The sequence below is a fragment of the Amphiura filiformis genome, chromosome 20 (genome assembly GCF_039555335.1).
Source record: "Amphiura filiformis chromosome 20, Afil_fr2py, whole genome shotgun sequence".
Taxonomy (NCBI): Eukaryota; Metazoa; Echinodermata; class Ophiuroidea; order Amphilepidida; family Amphiuridae; genus Amphiura; species Amphiura filiformis.
Window position 1 is genome coordinate 34,412,956 of NC_092647.1, and position 21,804 is coordinate 34,434,759.

At 37.6% G+C, this 21,804-nt stretch overlaps 1 protein-coding gene across 1 annotated transcript in view; it reads right to left on the reverse strand.

Moving 5' to 3' along the window:
* Positions 1 to 21,804, reverse strand: part of LOC140142286 (uncharacterized) — a 385,706-nt gene that overhangs the window by 21,997 nt on the left and 341,905 nt on the right. Inside the window, exons 6-24 of the mRNA XM_072164254.1 lie at positions 20,984 to 21,081; positions 19,685 to 19,941; positions 18,420 to 19,346; positions 17,727 to 17,846; positions 16,574 to 16,669; positions 15,442 to 15,540; positions 15,145 to 15,201; positions 14,605 to 14,727; positions 13,622 to 13,774; positions 12,305 to 12,551; positions 10,806 to 10,955; positions 10,066 to 10,138; positions 9,020 to 9,124; positions 5,303 to 5,392; positions 4,521 to 4,664; positions 3,619 to 3,759; positions 2,332 to 2,448; positions 1,442 to 1,594; positions 367 to 572 (exon numbers count right to left, since the gene is read on the reverse strand). Coding sequence (XP_072020355.1) covers positions 367 to 572; positions 1,442 to 1,594; positions 2,332 to 2,448; positions 3,619 to 3,759; positions 4,521 to 4,664; positions 5,303 to 5,392; positions 9,020 to 9,124; positions 10,066 to 10,138; positions 10,806 to 10,955; positions 12,305 to 12,551; positions 13,622 to 13,774; positions 14,605 to 14,727; positions 15,145 to 15,201; positions 15,442 to 15,540; positions 16,574 to 16,669; positions 17,727 to 17,846; positions 18,420 to 19,346; positions 19,685 to 19,941; positions 20,984 to 21,081 — 3,356 coding nt within the window. The remainder of the gene's footprint in view (positions 1 to 366; positions 573 to 1,441; positions 1,595 to 2,331; positions 2,449 to 3,618; positions 3,760 to 4,520; positions 4,665 to 5,302; positions 5,393 to 9,019; positions 9,125 to 10,065; positions 10,139 to 10,805; positions 10,956 to 12,304; positions 12,552 to 13,621; positions 13,775 to 14,604; positions 14,728 to 15,144; positions 15,202 to 15,441; positions 15,541 to 16,573; positions 16,670 to 17,726; positions 17,847 to 18,419; positions 19,347 to 19,684; positions 19,942 to 20,983; positions 21,082 to 21,804) is intronic.

A 21,804-nucleotide genomic window follows, 5' to 3' on the forward strand; every position in this document is an offset into this window, starting at 1 on the left:
CTGCTCAAAACAAAACAGGGATGCAAGTGGCCTTATGAGATTTTGCAGGAAAAGCCTGAAAAAGCGCGCAACTTAGGGCTATAAAGCCTCAAAATGGGCTGAAAATAAATAAAAGTGCGGAGATTTGGAGTAACAAAAAGCCTGAATTCCTGCAAAAGCAGGAAAACTTGCATCCCTGACAAAAACATCACCACGTTTTGTGGGAAAAGCAGTGGACCTATTCACTTGTGATCAAGCCATCAGCCCGATAGCGAAAGCTAAAGTCGTGAGTATGGATTTGTCAAGCAAAAATGTTTGAATTATTAAACTAAGATAATTAATAAAATATAAAAATTAAATTATTTCAAAAGAAATTACATAACTTACTTGGAGTCTTTGGTTCCCAGAGCTATTAAGCTCCCTGATGGGTTGATATCTACACTCTGTATATTGACTCCTTTCATGGAATGTTTCCATATGGTTGAATGTGAATTGACATCAAAAAGCATGAGGGTACCATCAAACCCGGCTGTGATGAAATGGCTGGATTTACCTGGATGTGCTACTACTTGGTGAGCATTGTCATAGTGACCCTGGTATATTGCAAGATACAAATCAAGGTTACTGTCAGTAATCATGCATTTGTGACCCGTTACGACAAAACCAGGAACAAGTCACGTTTTTGACATTTCATGATTTGAATAAAAATGTAAGCACAGGACAATAAGCTTCAAAATGATACCAAATTTATATACATAGCATCAATACTTTTCAAGATATGGATAATTTTGTAAATGATACCTTGATATTTGCAAAATTGCTAGTCTGAGTAATGTGCTAATTAGTTTCCTGCCTTGTAGATGACTTTGTGAAGTAAGCTTTGGTGAGGTTTGCCTCAGTTAGGGTTAATCAACAACAAAAAGTAATCTCTATAATATATGACCCCTCGGCACAACTGAGCCCGGATGTCGCTAGTGCCACTATTGAGATATGCTCCATCGAACTTAACAATAAACAATAGGAAACAAAGGATTTATTGACTGTTTTATGATTTTTCACTACTTAAATGTCAAGTACTATAGACATGATATACATCATTTTAAAGCTAATTTCAAGCAGAATATTTGGGTTGAAAATCTCAAAAATGATGATTATGGCGACTTCAGGGCTCAGTTGTGCCGAGGGGTCACATATTGCGCTGTGCTAAGACCCATAAGGAACAACCAATGAGGCCACACCACACGTAACAGGGTTGATTTGATCCAATCAGTCTAATGCCTATAACATGTAGTTGTAGCAAATGACAGAAAATCACTAGTGTTTCAAATTTCTGTTTTGACTAGCTAGCGACTGTTGCTAGAAAATTGCATGAGTTCAGCAGTTTCTTACCCTGGTCAGTGGTTTATCACTGAGTTTAGCATCAGTTAGAAGTGTGCCTGATTGGCTGAGTTCAGTTTCTTACCCTGGTAAGTGGTTTATCACTGAGTTTAGCATCAGTTAGAAGTGTGCCTGATTGGTTCAGTTCAGCTTTCATTATGCCATTAAGTGTAGTTCCTATATACAGTGTGTTTTCTTTTATTTGCAGCATACGAACACCTCCCTCTGTTGATGGTATCTGTAGGTAAAAAGAAGAAGAAAAACTTTCACATGAGGGCATAAGGTCTATTTGGATAAATCTCACAATTACAATATGAACATGATGAAGAGTTGGTAAAATTAGACAAAAGGGCATAAGGTTTATTTAAGACAAATCCACCTCAAATACCCAAAATACCTAAAATTCTGCCCCCAAATCATTAACATTGGCCCAAGATCCTCCCACAATCCACCAGTTTTTTCCAGCACCCCAAAATGTCCACTTTTTCAAAAACAATTAAACTATCCTGGCTACGAGCCTATTATTAGAAAGAGAATTGGCATTGTAAATCAATGATATTAACAACTGAAATGACTCTCTAATTTCACACTTAGCTATTCGCCATCATAGTGAATATGTCATATACCTTAGTTACTGCTTCATGCTTGGTTTGCACACCTGTTAGTAACACATTTGACTTTGTGTTGTGATCATTTTGATTGTGGTTCTGAACACAGATAATGTGAACCTGTTGACCTGGCAACAATCAATTTTGACATCTTGATGCTCATAATGTGCTATTCCAGTTGAAATCCATACACCCCCTGTGAAAAATATGATCTTCCTCTTCCATACAGAGAGTAGAGTGTAAATTTCACATGGGCTTACCGGAATGGGTGTCTCCACTTGAAATCTACACCCCTGTGTGGATGATTAAGGACATGTCTTCCATAGGGGGTGTGTGGATTTCAACTGGAAGAGCCCATGCAATTTACCTGCATTTTGCTTATTTGATCCCCATTTGGACCAGTAAATTTCCATGCTTGTATAGCGCCGTCTCTACCACCAGTAATAAGAGAGTTCTTGTGAAATAATAGAGAGAACACTGGGCCCTGTCGAGAAACAAAATACAACATCTTAATCCCCTGTAGCCATTGGATGACTATAAAAGGTCCTAGAACTGAACCTTGTGGGATGTAGCCTCAGTGCCTCCCTCCCCCGTTACAAAAACATGGCTATGCCACAGTGTAACATATTGAAAAAATGACAGCTTATATTAAATTCTCACTTATAGGGGTCAAGATCTTGTTCTGTTATAACCAAAGTCCATTCATTATTTTGGGTTTCATGAGTTGAGGGCATGATGGATTTTGTGCCCAAGGCATGCATAGCCTGGGGCATAAACAATGATCATGCCCTCAAATCTATTAATGAACTTAGAACTTTCTATTACAGGCCCTCTCAACTGGCAGCGCATGCACCACTTGTGGCACTTGGAGTCAGTTAACGTGGCGCACGGTAATTTAAATATTTTGTTCACATAAATCTGGGCCTTTAAAAAACCTTAAAAATCTACGATAAAGCACCACTGCACCTTACTCGCTATGCATACAGGCTACCTCGCAGAGTCCTCCCTTGACAATTCATGATCACTAAAATTTTCCAGTTGGCACTTCAAATAAACTAGTTGGGAAGGTCTGTTCTATTACATTCTCCAACATTTGGTGATTGTATGTCTCATCAAATAAAAATTAAGATGTAAAATTCTTTAAAATGTGACTTTCCTGTGTTTTTTTAGATACTGAAATGATCGCACTAAAGTAGCTTGTATAAATGTTATTTATACCTGGATCTCAACCAATCATGTGTGCTATTAAACGACCTGTATGCATGTTTGTTATGTTCCGTTATAGTATACCACCATTAGCCATTATTATGTTTTGATGAATCCAAGTGTGTGAAAATATTGGATCCAACACATAATAATGATATAATTGGATGCTTTACGCCCAATATTTATTGGTCTCGCTATGAGTTGTAAAATATTGGACTAGACTATGTCTTGTCCTATATTTTAAAACTCATAGCTTGACCAATAAATATGAGCTCAACCATCCAATTTTATATCAGAATCGTCCGCAAAATGCAAGAACGTTGTAAGTGCTTTTTATATGACATTCTTGTGACGAAATACAATTTGTGCAACAATCATGATTGGATTTGATACAGGAAGACTAAGGGACCTATGACAGACCCTTGTGGAACCCCTCATAATGACTCACCTCATGTGCATGTCTAATGGTTTGTGTTATAGTATTACCACCATTTGCCCATACATAAACTGTGCCATTAGAATCACCAGTCACCAGATCACCATTAGATTTGAATGCCAAACATATGATGTACTTGGCTTTCATATTGGTCTGTAAATGCAAACAGAATGTCAGTAAAATGGGTTTATTTAATGACCTTAATTTACGTAATCCCATTCTTGCCCAAAGCCAGTTGATGACATCATTATTTTTGATCTTCAGTACTTTAATAACAATGAATCAATTCAATATAGCCATTCTTGATTCACTAATCCCCTGATTATTACATTCAAGCCATTCGGCAAATATGGAAAATAAATGTTAAACCTACAATTTACTTTTTCTGTAAGTTCCATAAGCCTTTACGTTTGGATCTCAAATGTCGTCATCGTTACTGCGCACTGCACGGCTGCACAGTAATGTTTGTTAACGATGCACACATCGATGTGACATCAAAAGACGACACGCAAAGGCTTATGGGATTCACCAAAAAGGTGAATCACTTTTTAAATTCCATAACCTCTTCAATATATGCCACATGTAGCCAAAAATTTTGTAATTTGCATATAATTTGAGGGAAAATTGTAAAAACTTTGGCCAAAATTGTTTTGACATTTTGTATATCAATGGGTTCAAATTACTTGGAAAATTGGTACATTGATGAGTCCACTTTCAGATTCACAGTAGCACCTCCCTACCCAAACCAAATTTGAGTATCCCCGGGACGATATCCCCCTTCCTGGCTGTACCGAGGATGCTAAAAATATCCAACAACTTGCGCTTCAAGGAATAACAGATGATTAATTGTGTTTTCAACAGAATAAGTGTCCCATGTTAAAGAGGAAATAAAACAAACAAACAAACAAACTCACTTGGTAATCAGCCTTGTTTATTTCTGCAATGGACGATGATTCTCCTCTGAAGCTCCAGTAAGCCATATGTTCCTTGCCTATGCTAATTAATTCTTGATGCCTTTTGGGATGGAATACAACCTGACACACTACTTCTATATCCATCTAAAATTACATGGAAATACAAAAAACACCCAAAAATATGTGGTTATAGCAGTGATGAGCAAAGAGTAGGCCAATGGGCTATTCCAGTTGAAATCCACACTACCTCTGTGGAAGAGTTTGGAATCTAAACAAAGTGGCCACATTTTGAAATCGACTTCAGAGTCATCTTCAAATGATGACCCAGAGCAACTTTTGTTGAATTCAAACTTCATATTGGTTATTTGTAGCATGGGTAAGTGATGGTATAAAAGTTGAATTCACAATTTGTTTTGAAGTAAACACCATGTCAACAAATGGGGTCTGAGACAAACTTTGGAATAATAATGTTTGTTTGGTTGATGGGCATCCATGTGTATGGTAGAAAACATCGTGGGACAAAAGCGGACTATACTGTTTCGCAGATTTTTATACTGTTTTGCAGATTTTCTTTTATAAATTAAGCATACTGCTAACCGTCAAGTGCATATGTCCTATGCATACACTTAATGCCGTGCACATATATGCGATGGTTAATGCTAGTACCACTTGTAAAGGAACCTTGCAAAAGATTATACCCAGTAAGAGCATTGATTACAACACTACTAAACATCTAGTATAAAATAAAGAGCGCTAACTCTTTTTCATTACACTGTACCTACCTTTTTCTCAGCAATCCTTTTGCCTGACTCTGAATCCCAAATTGACACTGTATGGCCATCACTACTATCAACAGCTACTAGATAATTTGGCTGCAATTAAGATATAAGATCAAACAATCATAGTGACATACAACTACACAATTAGTCATAAAAAGTTTTACAGAGCCATGTTCAATAACCGAAATATTTTTAAAGTTTAGAACACAATTATATTCAAGAGGAATACGTAGTTCTAATATAATCTTCTAATCAGGTTGTTTTGAGACACAAACCTAATCCATTTTAAATTGCCTATTCAGCAATGAGCTCATTTGGAAAATTGTAAAAATCATCAAAATTAAGGTTTTTGCATATTTGTTAGTAGCATAGATGTGCTAACATAGCATATTTTACTTGAAACTGTAATATCTCTACCTATATAGAGAAATTAGCTACTAGTATTTAAATATGATTTCAACTCTGTCAATTCTGTTATTTTCTTTGCTTTTGCCAAACTTTTCATTTAAAAAATACATAATGACAATTTTAATGACTTATCCTTCACTTTAACCCTAACCCGCCCGAATACGTACTACAAAATACTACTTGATATATGTCTGTTTGTGTGTGCATCCCACGTGGTGTGATGACGCAATCGCCCTAAGTGATATATAGGCACGGTTTTGCTGGCCAGCGAAGCCCAAGACCCGTGGCAAAGTGTCGCCGACCATCTGCTTGGCATGCGAAGGGTCTCGGGTTCGAATCCCACCCAGAGCAAACAACTTCTTTCTTTCTTTTCTCTCTTTATTCCTTCCTTCTTTCCCTTCCCATCTCCAAAAAGCCCCTGGCGGGTTAGGGTTAGGTGACCACTATTGAAACTCAATATAGGCTCAGTTAACCCTAACCCGCCCAAGTACTACAAAATACTACTTGATATATGCGCTGTTCGTGCGTGCATCCCACGTGGTGTGATGACGCAATCGCCCTAAGTGATATATAGGCACGATTTCGCTGGCCAACGAAGCCCAAGACCCGTGGCAAAGTGTCGCTGACCATCTGCTTGGCATGCGAAGGGTCTCGGGTTCGAATCCCACCCAGAACAAACAACTTCTTTCTTTCTTTTCTCTCTTTATTCCTTCCTTCTTTCCCTTCGCCAAGAAGTCCCTGGCGGGTTAGGGTTAAAGCAATTTATATTGAATTTGTTTTTTTAACACTTTAGCTGGGATCATATACCGTAAAACCTCGTCTACAAGGATATACCTAAGAAACGCCCTCAATAAAATTGGTTGCTTGTTGTATTTGGAGTTTGAGCAAATATATACTGGCACTGGGTGGCTATGCATTCCATCTAAGTATGTTGTAACACCAATCAATTGTATTGACATAATAACGACTGTTTCGTATAATCAGGATCGTATAGCTCAATTTATAGAGCGTCAGACTTTGGAACTGAAGACATGCTGAAGAGAGCATGGTCCGGGCACCGGTTCCGTTTTTTCATTCTCGTTTAATTTTAACTTTTTGTCATGTTCTTTTTATCTTTCTTCAAATCTACCTTTCTACTTTTAATTTTAGGTGCGTTTTTTCTTTTTTAGTTTTTTTTATAGTTTTTTTTAGTAATTTTGTGCTTTTATAGAAACTAGTAAAAGCATTTATTCTAAATAATAGCGAAACCCACGGTTAGACAGATGTGTTGTAACTACTTGTCTGTCCTCGGCTTTGCAATAAAAACCTATGTTGCACCTTTGTGCCATCCCAATTCTTGAGGTAGGGTGCGTTTTTGGCTTAAGCACGATTTTGTTTCTACTTGAAATGAAATCAAAATAAATATTGTTCTGTTGCCACAATTGCAGTTTTTTTATAAAATAAAATAGATGAGGAATAATAATTATTCCATATTTGAATCTATTGTCCCATCAAGAATAGAGTGTCTTCAAAAACTTCAATCAATTCATCTGACAAAGGAAACTATTCTGGTCATTCAATTTTGTTTAAGCTTGCACCTGTTATATCACAGGCGTTGGTAGAGAAGGCACACTTCTCTTGTCTTCACCAAGTAGTGATGTAAACACTAACATGATTAATTACCATAGCTAGCAATGGACATACACTATTTTTTGTTCCACTTGAACCCATACTATAGGCTATTCGCTGTCGATGTGGACGTAATTAATCGGATTAACTACCATAGCAATTGATGAATACAATTTTGAATATATAGCCCTGCACTTCATCGTTCACGTGGCACCTATGCATTAAACCATAGTTGTCAAAGAAATGCTAATCACTCGCCATGTAAGATTAGTATTTATGAAAAGAGTGGTATTCAATCTATGTTTGGTGACATACGCGGGTGATTAGTGCAATCTGCTTGATGGTAGTTATTGCGATAATTACGTCGCTTCGACAGCGAATTGTAGTATAGACGAATCCAACAAGCCAAGTGATGGTCAGAATTTATTCGGCCATTATACGCTGGGGAAGTTGCGTAATTAATCGGATTAATTACCATAGCAATAGGTGAAAACAATTTTGAACATATCGCGCTGCGCTACAAGCAGGTTACACTCATCACCTGTACTGTGTATGTCTGCAATCATAGATTGAATACAATACTGGTCTTTTCAAAGATCTTACAGGTGCAGCATGATATGGTTCAATGAAGAGGTACCGCCTGAACGTATCAGTGTATAACGCGGTATATTCAAAAATTGTTTTCACCTATTGCTATGGTAGTTAATCCGATTATTACGTAACCGCCAGCGTATTAAATAAAACAGGAGGATGTGAGTTCATAAGGGCAATGTCGGGATAGGTCACAATCGATGTGGAGAGATGAGAGGTCCGACCAACAGCCATAGCGATTCAACTAATTCCAGCGGACGGTCTGTGGCTAGTAAGGAATCGTCTTTGACCACATGCGCAGATCTGTCTCGTCAGGAAGATATTTAATATCCCGAATTTATAATAGGGCCTAGGCCTATGCCTACCAGTTCCATCGTATAACCGATCTGCTAGAGAATATTTGTTACCATGTTTAATAAATTCGTATTTATCGTATAATAAAATGTAGCCAAATGTATATTATGTGTCACACGGTTTTCTGCTGAACCACTAGCAGGCTATGTTACCACATCTATGACAATGACAAAGGTGAATTTTGATGATTTTTACGATCGTCCGGATGAGCAAATCACTGAATGGGTCTTTAGTTCCCTCCTCTCCTTATCCTGCCAATATTATATGAATCACAGAAAAATAAAGAAAAAATAAAATTAAACAAGAAAAAAAGACAAAGAAAAGAAACAATAAAAGAAAAACAATAGAATAAATTAAACTAAATATGAAAAAAAATGATCACGAAAGGAGTCTTTAGAAAATGCAAGAAAATATAAATGAAAAGTTTGAACAATATTTTGTTTATAAAAGTTTGTGTGACCGTGATGAGGCTCGAACTCACCATCTTCCGATCTAAAGAACCTTAGTCTTATGCCTTGCCAAGTGAGCTATGCTCGTGAGATGCGAAATAAAGATAAAATAATACATTGTATACCTGCTTGTGTCGGTAAATGATTTGCTCAAATTCCATAATGATATAATATTGTGGAGGGCGCTAGCGTGAAATATGCTATCATCACAGTCGCTTCTATTCCTTATAGACGGGTTTCTACGGTATTACATGTTATTCATTGAAAAGACAATAAAAAACAATATCAGAATGAAAAGCCAATAGCTTACCATGGTCGATGCAAAACTGATTGAAATCACAGTTTTCTCAAAATCATCTTCTCCAAGCACATGAAGAGTTTCTAAAGTATCAGACTTCCAAATTCTGATACAAGCCTGCAAAGTATTTAAGACGGAATTCAAAATATTTAATATCAAACACAATTACACCTCTTAGTGAGTGAAAATAGGAAAAGGGCACAGAGGAAAGATAGAGATAATAATAATAATAATAATAATAAAGACAGATTTAATATAGCGCCTAATGCAAATGCCTCTAGGCGCTTTACACAACCAGAAAAAAAAGAAGAAAAAAAAGATAGAGATAGAGAGATATAGTGTGTCTCATCTCAAGTTGAGAGTAACACCATGTTGGATTTCACAGTGGCAGATTTGAATTGTGTGTGCTAACCTAATCCCTTATTTTACTAACTAAAATAACAGATAACAGAAAATTATTGTTCTTTGCCATTTCTACTGTTTTCTGTTCAAGGTCCTGTCTAACATACCATTTTCCCCCAATTTTTGATGTTTTGACACCCTCTTAAAAACAATGTTCTTGCACAGTGTCGACACCATGTATTTTTTGTTTGTTTTGTTTTTGCACAAGTATGATATCCACCTCAAGATACAAGTGGCCCCTGAGGACTGAGTGAGATTGAATAGAGATAGATAGCTAAAAGAGACAGTGATTGAGATGAGCATATCCAGACAGGTGAGATGGAGAGATATGGTGAAAAAGACTCAGAATGTGATAGGGAGAATGGACATGAATGAGATGATGTGAGAACTATTTGAAATTACTTGGTACTCTAGGTTGGTAAACATGAGTAAGGTTTGATCGTTACCTAGAAGTCCTTTTCAGAAAGCTGAGCTTTCGGAACTCTAGCGATTGCCATCTTCAGAGCTAATAATCAAAATTCATTGAAGATGGCACTCGCTAGAATTCCGAAAGCTTAGCCCTCTGAAATTAAAGGACTTCTCTATGGAAAGATCAAACCTTACTCAATGTGAGAACTGCAACATATAGAATGAACATGGTGAAATGAGATACTCACCTGTATATAGGAACCATCACTGCCAGCTGCTTGACCTGTTGCTATGGTAACTTGATTTGAATGAACAGCTAAGCTGCAAAATTGCATGAAAACATCACAAATTTATTCATTGTTGACAAATAAAACCCATCAGCATGTACGAATCAGCATTTGTGTATTTGTTAATGTCTCATTTCTTGCTGAGTACATCTAAATTATATGCTTTTATTTTTATTTTCACATTGTCAACTATAAATGACTTGTAAACTATCTATAACGTTTCTGTAAGAAATCATATATTTAGAAAGATTGGGTTGGGGTAAGTAGTTAGATTTGTTTTGGACAGGAGTGTGCTGCTGACACCCAAAACTTTGCAAGAAAAAAATTTGTCACAAGTTACCCTATCACGATACCAAAATGTCTTTATCAACATTGATACATACAGCAATCATTTTACATATGGGAGCTATACAAGTATACATTCAGGCCCGTAGTCAGGGGGGGGGGTGCAGCAGGATCAAACATGGACCTTTTTGTGAATTTTCCCTTCAAAAAAGGACCAATTTAAACATTTTGTACCAAAATAAATGGACCTTTTGTGAATTTTACCTTAAAACAAGGGCTGATTTTCATTTTTTTAAAGAAAAAAGCCCAGAATAAAAAAGCGGAAAAAAGTAGACCTTTTCATTTGGATTGGCATTTGAGGGGGTGCCTTGCAAAAGCTTTGGATATGCTGTCTTCATCATCAATGTTCTACTAACCTTCTGATATCAGTTGTATGTTCCATATAATGTCTTTGCACATGGTTTTGCCCATCATATAATATTGCTATTCTCCCCATGAAGTAGACAAGCTCACCACTCTTGAGCACATACATATTGCACCTACAATCATTGCCTCTATACCCGTAACTAGAAATAAGGAGACAAAATACACACAAGAAATACTAAAATACAATTTGATAAAAGCTTAAAACCTGATTGTGCCAAAGAGATGATACCCAAAGGGTACTGACTCGCAAAATAGTTTATCTCTGGAACATTTCCGGGGAGGGGAGGGGGGGCTCAAGTTTCAAAGTGCACATGTGCGTGACCAGAAAAACACAAATTAAGGTTCCTTTTCGGAGAATGAATGTGAATCGCGCAAATCATGTTGGGAGTCAAAAATGTCTGTTTTCGAGAAAAATGGTTGTTTTTAAACTTCTAGTTGGTGCGTTCAGGAGTTGTTTTAAGAATCATGCTGTTTCTCAAAGCATGTTTCCCTGAAGTGTTTTGTGTGGTACCTTCTAGATAAAATCTGTTTGGGGGCAAAATTTGTTGTAAAACTGCGCTAAAGTCCAGTTGAGGTGTTTTTTGATTAAAAGGGTAAATTAGATTGAAAGTGCATGCTTGTTTGCATTTTGTGTTTAATGTATTATGCCAACACTGCTTGCATGCTAAGTGATGCCCAAGCTTGAAGACATAAAGATAGGTACACTATTTGGTCCTCATGTGAGACAAACCAAGATGGGCGGATTTACGCATTGGCAATTCTGATTCGGTCCTCTGTGATTCTAATCTCTTTGGATTGGGCTGTTCCAGTTAAAATCCATACACCCCTATGAAAATCATGACCATAATCTTCCACATAGGGAGTGTGAATTTCAAATGGGGTTACCCCATGGTGACTCTGTTTGAAATTCACACTCCCTGTGTGGGAGATTAAGGTCACATAGGGTGTATGGCTTTCAATTTTTCAGCAATAAAAGCACACTGTGCAGCAGCTTTGAGACATCATTTTTATTGCCTGATGGAAAGCAGTAATTTGTTCAAAAATGTTGTGATATAGCGTAAAAACTGGATAGTTAGTATATGTGCTTACTATCAAGCACTTTTGAAAACATGAAATTGTATCAAAGGCTGGTGCTTTACCGAGCTAATGGGTTTGAGACACAAATTTGCAGGTTTACTTGTTTGTATTTAACAATGTGTATCGATGATTTGCTAAAAACCCTTTACACTTTTGCGGATGGGGCTCTTCATGTTTGCATGTTTTTAAAATGCTCGATAGTAGGCACATATGCTAACTATTGAGTTTTTATGGTATCACCCACAAACCACACTTATGATTACAGAGCAGAAAAATGAACTTTCACCTTGGTGCAAATATTTTTATTGTAACAGTAAAAATGAAAACTGCAGTTCATTGCGAATAACTTGCAGAACACATACAAACCAACAGAATCTGCATGTTGAAAACTAACGAAAATGGTTGTACTTACACCCAGTCAAGTTGTAGGCTTTCTTTAGGAGCATCCCCACACACACCCTTGCCAATAAACTCATCTGGTATATAATAGGAGACAGTCTTGCCATGCAGCATGAAGGCTGCTTTCTCTGGATCAGATGCAGGACATTCATCCTCTGTTGGGGAGATTTCTGACGAGTTCTCTGATGATGGTTTCTCTGGAGAATTTTGAGGAGGACCTGGTGGTTTCTGGTCTGGTGGCGTCTCTGCCTGAGGCTCACCTGTGAAAATAGAAAATGAAAGATTTATGCCTGTGTATGTATTCTGTACTATAAATCACTGTGCTTCTTTGATGCCTATCTCACTAGCTCAACAACCAGCATCCTCTACAGTAAACAGAGGATTGTGTCTTTGCCTTAATCATTGATCATCTTTTGTCAAATGTGCCTCTGACTTCATTAGTCCTGATAAAGTCAGAGACACATCTGACAAAAGCTCGAGCATTTGTCAAATGTGCCTCTAACATCAAAAGCCCAATCACTCACACAGGGACCGGCTGCACCAGTAAGGTAAAAGTAAGGTAAAGGAGACGATCCTGTAAAAACAGTGATCTGAGTGCCCATCTCTCTTTCAGTGGCGATTGACCCAGACTCCTCCATGTAATGTTGCTATAGGGCCATTAGGGGGATCGCTACACCTCATCCACAGCGAGTCTAATATCTTCCCAGCATTTAAAAATGCCGGTATTCATTTATACACCTGGGTGGAGAGGGAGTAATCAAGATAAAGTGTCTTACTCAAGGGTACAACATAATGGCGTCGCCAGGGCTCAAACCTGCAATCTTCCGATTATGTTCTGCTCGGCCACTGTGCTCCCATAAACACATACCTATTTCAGTGTACTTGTAGAAATATAATAGTAACTTATTAGGAATTGTCTACTTCTATAGACAAATCCAACGAGCCAAGTCATGGTCAGGATTTGGTCAGCCATTACTGCACCAAACTGGTGTTGTGACTGCCCATTAGGGTGGATTAAAGCCGCTTAAAATTTGATGTTAGATTCTTTTATGTTGTAAACTTTCATCATTCTTTTGTCTACATGTAACACAGGTGATAGAATGCAGTTTAAAATACCCTCCAAGGCCGCATCATTTCATATTTTAGGTGAGATGGCGCCAACAGGGACCCAGCTACGGCTTCCACTGAGGTGTATGAATGTGTGAAATTGGATTCGTCTATAGGAAAATGCATGTTAAGTATAGCTAGAGGTGTCATTCAATCACCATTCTTTGATTTAAAAAAAAAATGTTTAAAATCAAATTAGGTAGTCATCTCATTATACACATACCTTGTTTCTTCTCTGGCTCTCCTGTCTCACCAAGCAGTTCAGCTGCACTCCTTAACTCAATTCCTTCTTGACTGTTGTTGCTCATACTTTCAATCTCTAACAGTTTCTTTTTATCATCAGGTTCTTCCTTTTTCTTTCCCATCCCAAGAAATCCTGTACAGATAGTAACATGAATTACACAAAATTGTCTTGATATTAGCAATACATGGTGAAAAACTATTTGCATCTACAAGAAGTCATATATTCAATCTCCAGTAGAGAAGAGTAGAGGTAGGAATAGAGGTAGGAGTACAGGTAGGAGTAGAGTAGAGTAGAGTAGAGTAGAGTAGAGTAGAGTAGAGTGAAGTAGAGGTTGGAGTAGAGTCGGATCATGAGGGTAGAGTAGAATATAGAGAGTAGAGTAGAATAATAGTGTAGTATAGAGTGGAGTAGAGTAGAGATAGGAGTAGAGTAGAGTAGAGATAGGAGTAGAGTAGATTAGAGTAGGAGTAGGAGTAGAGTAGGATTATGAGTGTAGAGTAGAGTAGAATATAGAGAGCAGACTCTTGAACAAATTCATCAGGACTGTTCCATAAAACTGTATATTTTTTCATATACTAGTCCAACTTGGACTAGTATATGAAAAAATATACAGTATAGAGAGCAGAGTAGAATAATAGTGTAGTATAGAGTGGAGTAGAGAAGAGTAGAAATAGGAGTAGAGTAGAGTAGAGTAGAGTAGAGTAGAGTAGAGTAGAGTAGAGTAGAGTAGAAGTAGAGTAGGATCATCATAAGGGTAGAGTAGAATATAGAGAGTAGAGTAGAATAATAGAGTAGAATAAAGTGGAGTAGAGTAGAGATAGGAGTAGAGTAGAGTAGAGTTGAGTAACTCCAATTATCTGCTCTCACTGCATTTTTTTTGTAATTCCACATTGTGTATAGGCCTACATGCTTTGGTACATTAAGTAGCTTTGCTGGATTTTTAACATTATAATATCACTTACCTTTGAAAGACTTGAATAGTTTGCCATCTTCTTCCTTCTCTTCTTTTTCCTTCTTCTTCTTCTCCTTTGCAGCTTCTTTAGCTGCAGTCTCTGATGAGGACAACAATGGCTGATCAGAAGAAGCTGAAATAATTATTATCAGGATCGTAAATAGTCATTAAAATTGTATTATTATATTGTTCATAAATAATTAAATATATACAACTGTTATAATGAAAGAGCTCCTTAATTGTACAAAATCCAGGTATTGTTTCCACAAGTACAGAATGATGAAATCCAAATACACAAAATATATCAGTACCATACTCTTGCACATTAATGAATATAGGAATAAGACCAATTTGTTCTTCTTTTTCTTCAGTCTAATTCAATCCACTGCAAGAAGGCCTCTTCACCAATTTTCTATTTTTATATCCTGAGGTGCTCTCTGCCAAGCAATGCCACCATGTGCTGTTAGCCCATCCTTCCGTCTCCTCTTCTGTCTCCATATTACAAACAAACAAACAAACAAACAAACAAATATGCACTTGTTGATCTTACCATTAGATGCTTGAGAGCTGCTGGTAGATTGTAGACTATTGCTAGATGAGTTGATGACTGGAATTTAAGCAGATTGATATTTAAACTGGAGCTTCATAACTATTTCAAGGGAACATTTGTGTCACTTGGAAATAAGCATAGATGTTTGAAGTCTATCAAATAAAATATGCAATATGTCATGGTTTTCTGCTGTAGGCAATTTAACTTTACACCAAGTTGCAAAAGGCTGTAAGATCATGCATGGACCACAAAGTATAGTCTACATATTAATACATTATTTCCAATAACCTACCATACCTTTCATATCAGGAGACTTACTCCCAGAGCTTGACTTGGCAGAAGAATCTTGAGATGAATCCAGTGATGTTACTTTCTCTGATTGGCTCATCATTACATCTGATATCAAAGAAATAAAAGATTTGTGTTATGCTTGTTATTTGCTTATGAACCTAACTTCCTCGGGCTTTTTTGTGCCACGTTTTTGGGGACAGGAAAGCAAAGGAAAAAGGAATGAAGAGTAAAGATGAACTAAGAAGTTGTTTGTTTTCCGCAGGTTTCAAACACCAGACCCACATGTGCCAAGCACACGATGGGTGGGTGATTGTGTCATTGCATCGCCTGGGATGCATGCATGCGCAATGGCTTTGTGCTGTTGGAATTTTTTGGATCAGGGAGGGTTAGGGTTAGTAGGGCCTATAAGGAGAAAAATAAAAGTTACTTTAATGATATCTTCTTTAATAGCTCAGGGCTCAGCGGTACAAAGACATATGTCCATTAGCTACATAATGAACTATTACATCTAAATAGCCCAGAGCTCAGCAGCACAAAGACGTATATCCATTAGCTACATGATGAATTATTATTACATCTAAATAGCCCAGGGCTCAGCGGTACAAAAGTCGTATTAACATTTTGAGTTGCACCCAGCGTAAACTTACGCTAACATTGATAAAAATTCCACAAATATTTTCGCTACTCCTACCGCGTGTCCACACTTAGCCTACTCCTAGCACTACACTGCACCGACCAGTTCCACCAAGCATTCACTTCTGGTCGGCTTAAACATAGGCTACCACTTCCGGTGTTTCCGTGACCTTTTTCAACCACACGATATGTAATGACTTACGCCTGGCGGAACTTACGCTGACCATCGTTCACACTGCCACTACTCCTGGCAGCGCCTCCCGCTACTCCTAGCAACTTGCGCCGACCAAGTTCCGCCGGGTGTACATCCGACAATGTGAACACAACTAAAGATGTATGTCCATTAGCTACAATATGAATAATTACATCTAAATAGCCCAGGTTCTGTACAAACAGAACTGACCTTCATTTGATCTACATTCATTGAGCATAATGTGAATTCCCATTGATCGAATGAAGGCATTTTTTGGTGTGAACAGGGTCACAGTTGAAGGGAAACACTAACCTCTTGCACTTCTCTTAACATTTCCTTTGCTGTTGTTTTTCCCAGGAAAATTTTCTGGAACAACACTGTTCTTCTTTACAGGAGCAAATGAAGGAACTGTGGCACAAAGACAGAACAATGTGATCAAAATTATTGAATTGTCCATAGGAAAATTGAAAGTTAATAGCAAAATCATTAGATTTAATATACTTTGATAAAGGAACACAAAACTGCTAACAAAAAGACTGGATTAACTTGTTTGCATCTGATGTCACCTGGTAATAAAACTAAAAAATGTTTTGTTTACTATTGCCATTTTCTGTGAAACCTTTTCTCCGATGAAGGCACCAGATGAATCAATCTTCCTTTTATGCGCTACTAACCAATCACATGCTGTTGAGAGTTGATCGCCAGATGCAAACTAGTCTTTTTAATTCAGTCTCTGATTATTGGCATATTTCATACAGAGCAGTATTATTTAGGCTATAATAGAGTACAGTCGAGAGTACAATGTGAGTCAACAACCCAAGGCCCATGATTTAATGCAAAATACAGAGAGTAAAGCAAGTTGAAAATAGGGATATCAGTAAAAAAAGAAAGAAAGAAAGAAAGAAAGAAAGAAAGAAAGAAAGAAAGAAAGAAAGAAAGAAAGAAAGAAAGAAAGAAAGAAAGAAAGAAAGAAAGAAAGGAAGAAAGAAAGAAAGAAAGGAAGGAAGGAAGGAAGGAAGGAAGGACGGAAGGAAGGAAGGAAGGAAGGAAGGAAGGAAGGAAGAAAGAAAATGGACACACAGATATGATGAAAATGCAATTATTAAACAAAAACACTATGTCCCACACAGCTATCCAGCATTTTAAATGCATGCGTGTGTACCCCTTCTATTGGAGTGAAAGCTCCCAATTTTAAGCAGACATTCTGGACTCACAAAGATGCAAAATAGTATTTAATGGTTGAATCATACCCATGGCCTGGGGTTGGATGGGTGTCATGTACACACAATCCAGCTAAATGAACAACACAATATTAAAATGTGCCCAAAGTATCTCAATATGGAAGAAAAAGGATGCAACCATGTTCTTCTGCATTTACTAGTTTGGAGTATGATATGACCAGGAGGAAATTATACCAATAGTGTGGCTGGACAGGTGACACATCCACCGGTTATAAGACTCTTACCTTTAGGTATAGGCAAAGGAACACCAGTATAAATACTGATGAGACTCTCCTTCTTCTCCTTGGATATCCCTATACATTCTACCTTATTAAAATCTATCTCCATATCTCTGCTGAGTACCACTGTGTATACAATGGTATGGTGGGTGAGGCCAATGTATGCATGCAATGAATTAAATAGGTGTGTTAGTTAGTGAAAAAAGGTGCTAATGTAGGCTTTTTAGTCTGGCTTGGAGCATTTTGTTCGAGCCCGGTCCCAACAGGACCCAAGTGTGTCTCCACATGAAATGATCATTTCAACAAACAAACACAACAAACAATCTAAGGTTAGTCACATCCAGCACCCCTATACACTTTCATATTTAAAAATGATGCCCTCTCTAAAATGTGTTTTGGGCTTTTGTCTAGAGAGGGCACTATCATGTAAGCCATAATACTTCTGGAAAAGCTTGTGGGCTAAAATCAAGTTCATAATTATGTTTCGGCTCTCTTCTAAGCTTGTGCAAACTTTAAAAAGTGCAAACCTTTTTTTCTTTATTGTGTTGAAAATTTATATTAACAAAACTTAACAAAAACAAAAAAGGTGAAAATTATTACATTTTGTGGAATTTGAAAATGATCAATCATGTTTATTGATAGACTTGATAACAATAGAGTAAATGACATTATACAAAAAATTGTATAACAAAGACCTACCCTTTTTTCCTGTAGAACTTCTAGCCCTTCCTCCTTCACTCAATGCAGTTGTTGGTCTTGGAGGTGCAGGTTTTGCTGTTGCTGGCCTCGGCGGCACCGGCCTAGCTGTCATTGGCCTGGATGATGTAACATTTGCTGTTGAAGGGCGTGGCACATGCTCTGCTTTTGGCGGTACACGGCTATCCTTTGGCGGTACACGGCTATCCTTCTTCTCATCGGATGCAGAATTAGTTTTAGGCCTACTAGAGGTGCCATACCCACTAGATTGACTAGCAACCTTTGCTTTGCTTTTATTATTAACATCATCTTTAACCTTCTTTTGTTTGTCTTTACTAGCAGCAATGGCGGGAGAATTGATTCGTGCTTGAGCTTGTTTAAGATATTCTTTCTCAGTATCATCAGAAGCAAGTGAAAGCCCTTTGGTTAAGTCAGCTATACCTCCCAGTGTACTCTTTGTGTACTTATTAGCATTAGAACTCTTGATATCAGTTTTGCCCTTTGAATTGTTCACCGATGCATCCGTTTCTTTAGATTTATTCTCAGTACTTGATTTCTTACTCTCGTCATTTGGTTTTTTTCCAGACGGTGTCCTCTGAGCAATTGAGGTCTCACCACTTTTTGATGCACTTGAGTTAGTACTTTTACCTGAAGAACTCTCATTTAGTTCAGGACTGGATCTTACACTGGGTTTCTTTTTCGCACCATCTTCTTTGTTTGAACTTTGACCTTTACTACCACCATCTTTCTTTTGTACAGTTTTGTCTTTGTCACTTGTTTTGCTTGATTTTGAATCTGAACTAGCAGATGTGCCAGGTCTGGTAGTTGCTGTCTTTGGACGAGAGGCAGCTGCAGTTGTTGGTCGGGCAGATTTTGGTTTTGAATTCTCAGTCTTTGATGAATCTTTAGATACAGGTTTTGATTTTGAATCTGGGGGGAAAATCAAAATATATATATTGTTTTTATCTTTTATTCAACAAATGATCTGTTGAGTTCCACATTGTCAGTAAAAGATCTCTAAAAAACATTATTCTTCAAGATGGTCTAACTCAACCTCGTCCAAGATATCTCAGCATACATAATATTGAGTCTCCAGGACATTGTGTGGACCTAGAGAAGGTGTAGATCTTTTTTTTGACAGAGAACCACTGCAGGTTATTTGAAAGAGGAGTAAAAGATGCCATTCACCTCCTGGCCAACCAACCTTTTCTTAACCTTATCTTATCCTAACCTTATCTTATTATTCATAATATAATAATAATACATACCTTGTTGAGATTTCTTGTTTCCATCTTTGTCCCCAGCCTTCTTGTCTCCCCCATCCTTGCCACCTGTAGTTTTCTTCTTAGCAGCCTGTGATTTAGCTCCTGAAGATGAAGGACTCCCACTACTAGCATCAGTGTTTTCTGTCTCCGTCTTGTTAGCCAATGATAGAGGTTGGTATTTACGTGGTTGGTTTTGTTTTTCATAAACTTTTGGATCAAACTTTATGGCTTGGTCTAGTAAATTAACACAACCAGCCCAGCTGAGAGAAGAATTATTATTATTATTGATATTAAAGGAGTATTTCGTGATCCTAGCATCCTCTTTTTATGACATTTATCAATAGATATCCACGAAAAAAGCTTATTCCCAAAATTTCAGTGGATTCCGATTTTGCAAGTTATGCATGATTATGTGTATTACACTGCTCCATAGACAATGCGTTGTAATTTTGTTCAAATTTCACGATATCTTTGCTAAACGAAATAATCTGCAAGAAATTTTTTTGTATATAAACATTATGCAGCCAGAGGTTTCCAGTGATATAAAAATCTCAACTTCTTTTGAGAAAAGTGGGGGGATGATGCTCTGGATCACGAAATGCCCTTTTAATTATCGGGTTCAATGACGATTTGGTATGGAAATTATACCACACCCAGTGTGTGTCATACTAGGTGAATCCAAAGGCTAAGCCTATGAGATCTCTACTAACTTGAACCCCAATTCAAAACCTAACCCTAAACACTTACCAAACATAATTCTAAGGTACAAGACAACCCTTAATCCTAAAGTATGGATACTGGCCACACCAACCTGAAAATCTAAACTTTTAAATCATGTTGTCTTCAATACGTTCTTTTAAATTGGTTTCATGACAACTCCCAGATCCTTCATCACAGATCAACATAAATTGCTGTTACAAACCACAACATTAGATGGGATCAGGCTAAACTTATAGACAAATCCGATGAGCCAAGTGATGGTCAGGATTAAGTCGGCCATAGCTGGGAGCCATCCGTGCCAAACTAGCTTAGTTCATTTGGATTGCGATCCAAGACGCCCACTATTGCGAGCACATCGGAGTGGGCAGCACTTGGGCCGCATCATGGGAGCGGTAAAGGCTGCACGCCTGGATCAGGATCAGGAGGAGAGAAGATTAATGGGCTATTCCAGTCGAAATCCAAACACCCTCTACCTTAATCTTCCATAGAGGGAGTGTTAATTCCAAATGGGGTTGCCTGAATAGGTGACACCCCAACTCCTGTGCATGGATTTCAAATGGAATAGCCCAAATCCAAACTTACTTGATCATTCCATCCTTTTCATCATCACATCGTTTGATTAGCATATTAAGTGATGGTCCTGGAAGTGGCAAACGCTGATCCACAAAAATACCACGGATCTGTATACAAATATGATGTGTTGGCACATTATTAACATAAAGTATCATAACTTGAACTTATATACTACACAAAAAATTTAAAAGAACTTAATTTGATGATATCAAACATAAGATGATAACAGATGAAATTTATAATCGAATACCTGAGTGGAAGAAGGGCCCAACTCCATCAAAACTGTTTTTGAGATATTAAGAAAAAACTTAATATTTGGAAAAGTTTTGTAGACAGGGATGTGCCGCAAACATGGGTCGCATTTTCGGCCGCTTGGTATATCAATGACCCCTTATTTTTTCCGTTTTTGTGGTATACGCATGGGTAGTAAGTTGAAATTGGTATTGAAATGGGGTCTAAATCAGATTTTGGTATATCAATGGGTCGAAAATCTTGCATGAATTTTACGAAAATAATTGTCTGATCGTGTCCAAATAAGGTACATCGCTATCCAAATAAGGCAAATCAGAACCATAAATTCAGAGCTGGGCAAATCAATTGATAGTCCGATTAGCAAGCGTTGAGTTGTCATTGCAAACAGATGGCGACACTCTTCCGGTGTAGTATATACGAGCCCAGCACTACTTCTGTTTACCCTGGCCAATTTTGATAAATCACTGAAATATTATCGGTATCGAAGTTGCAACAGCAATTTTTTCATCGCTGTTTTTAAAGTCAGTTTTGCCTCTCGGAACTCGGGATCGCAAAATTGAAGTAAAGTAACTGCCGAT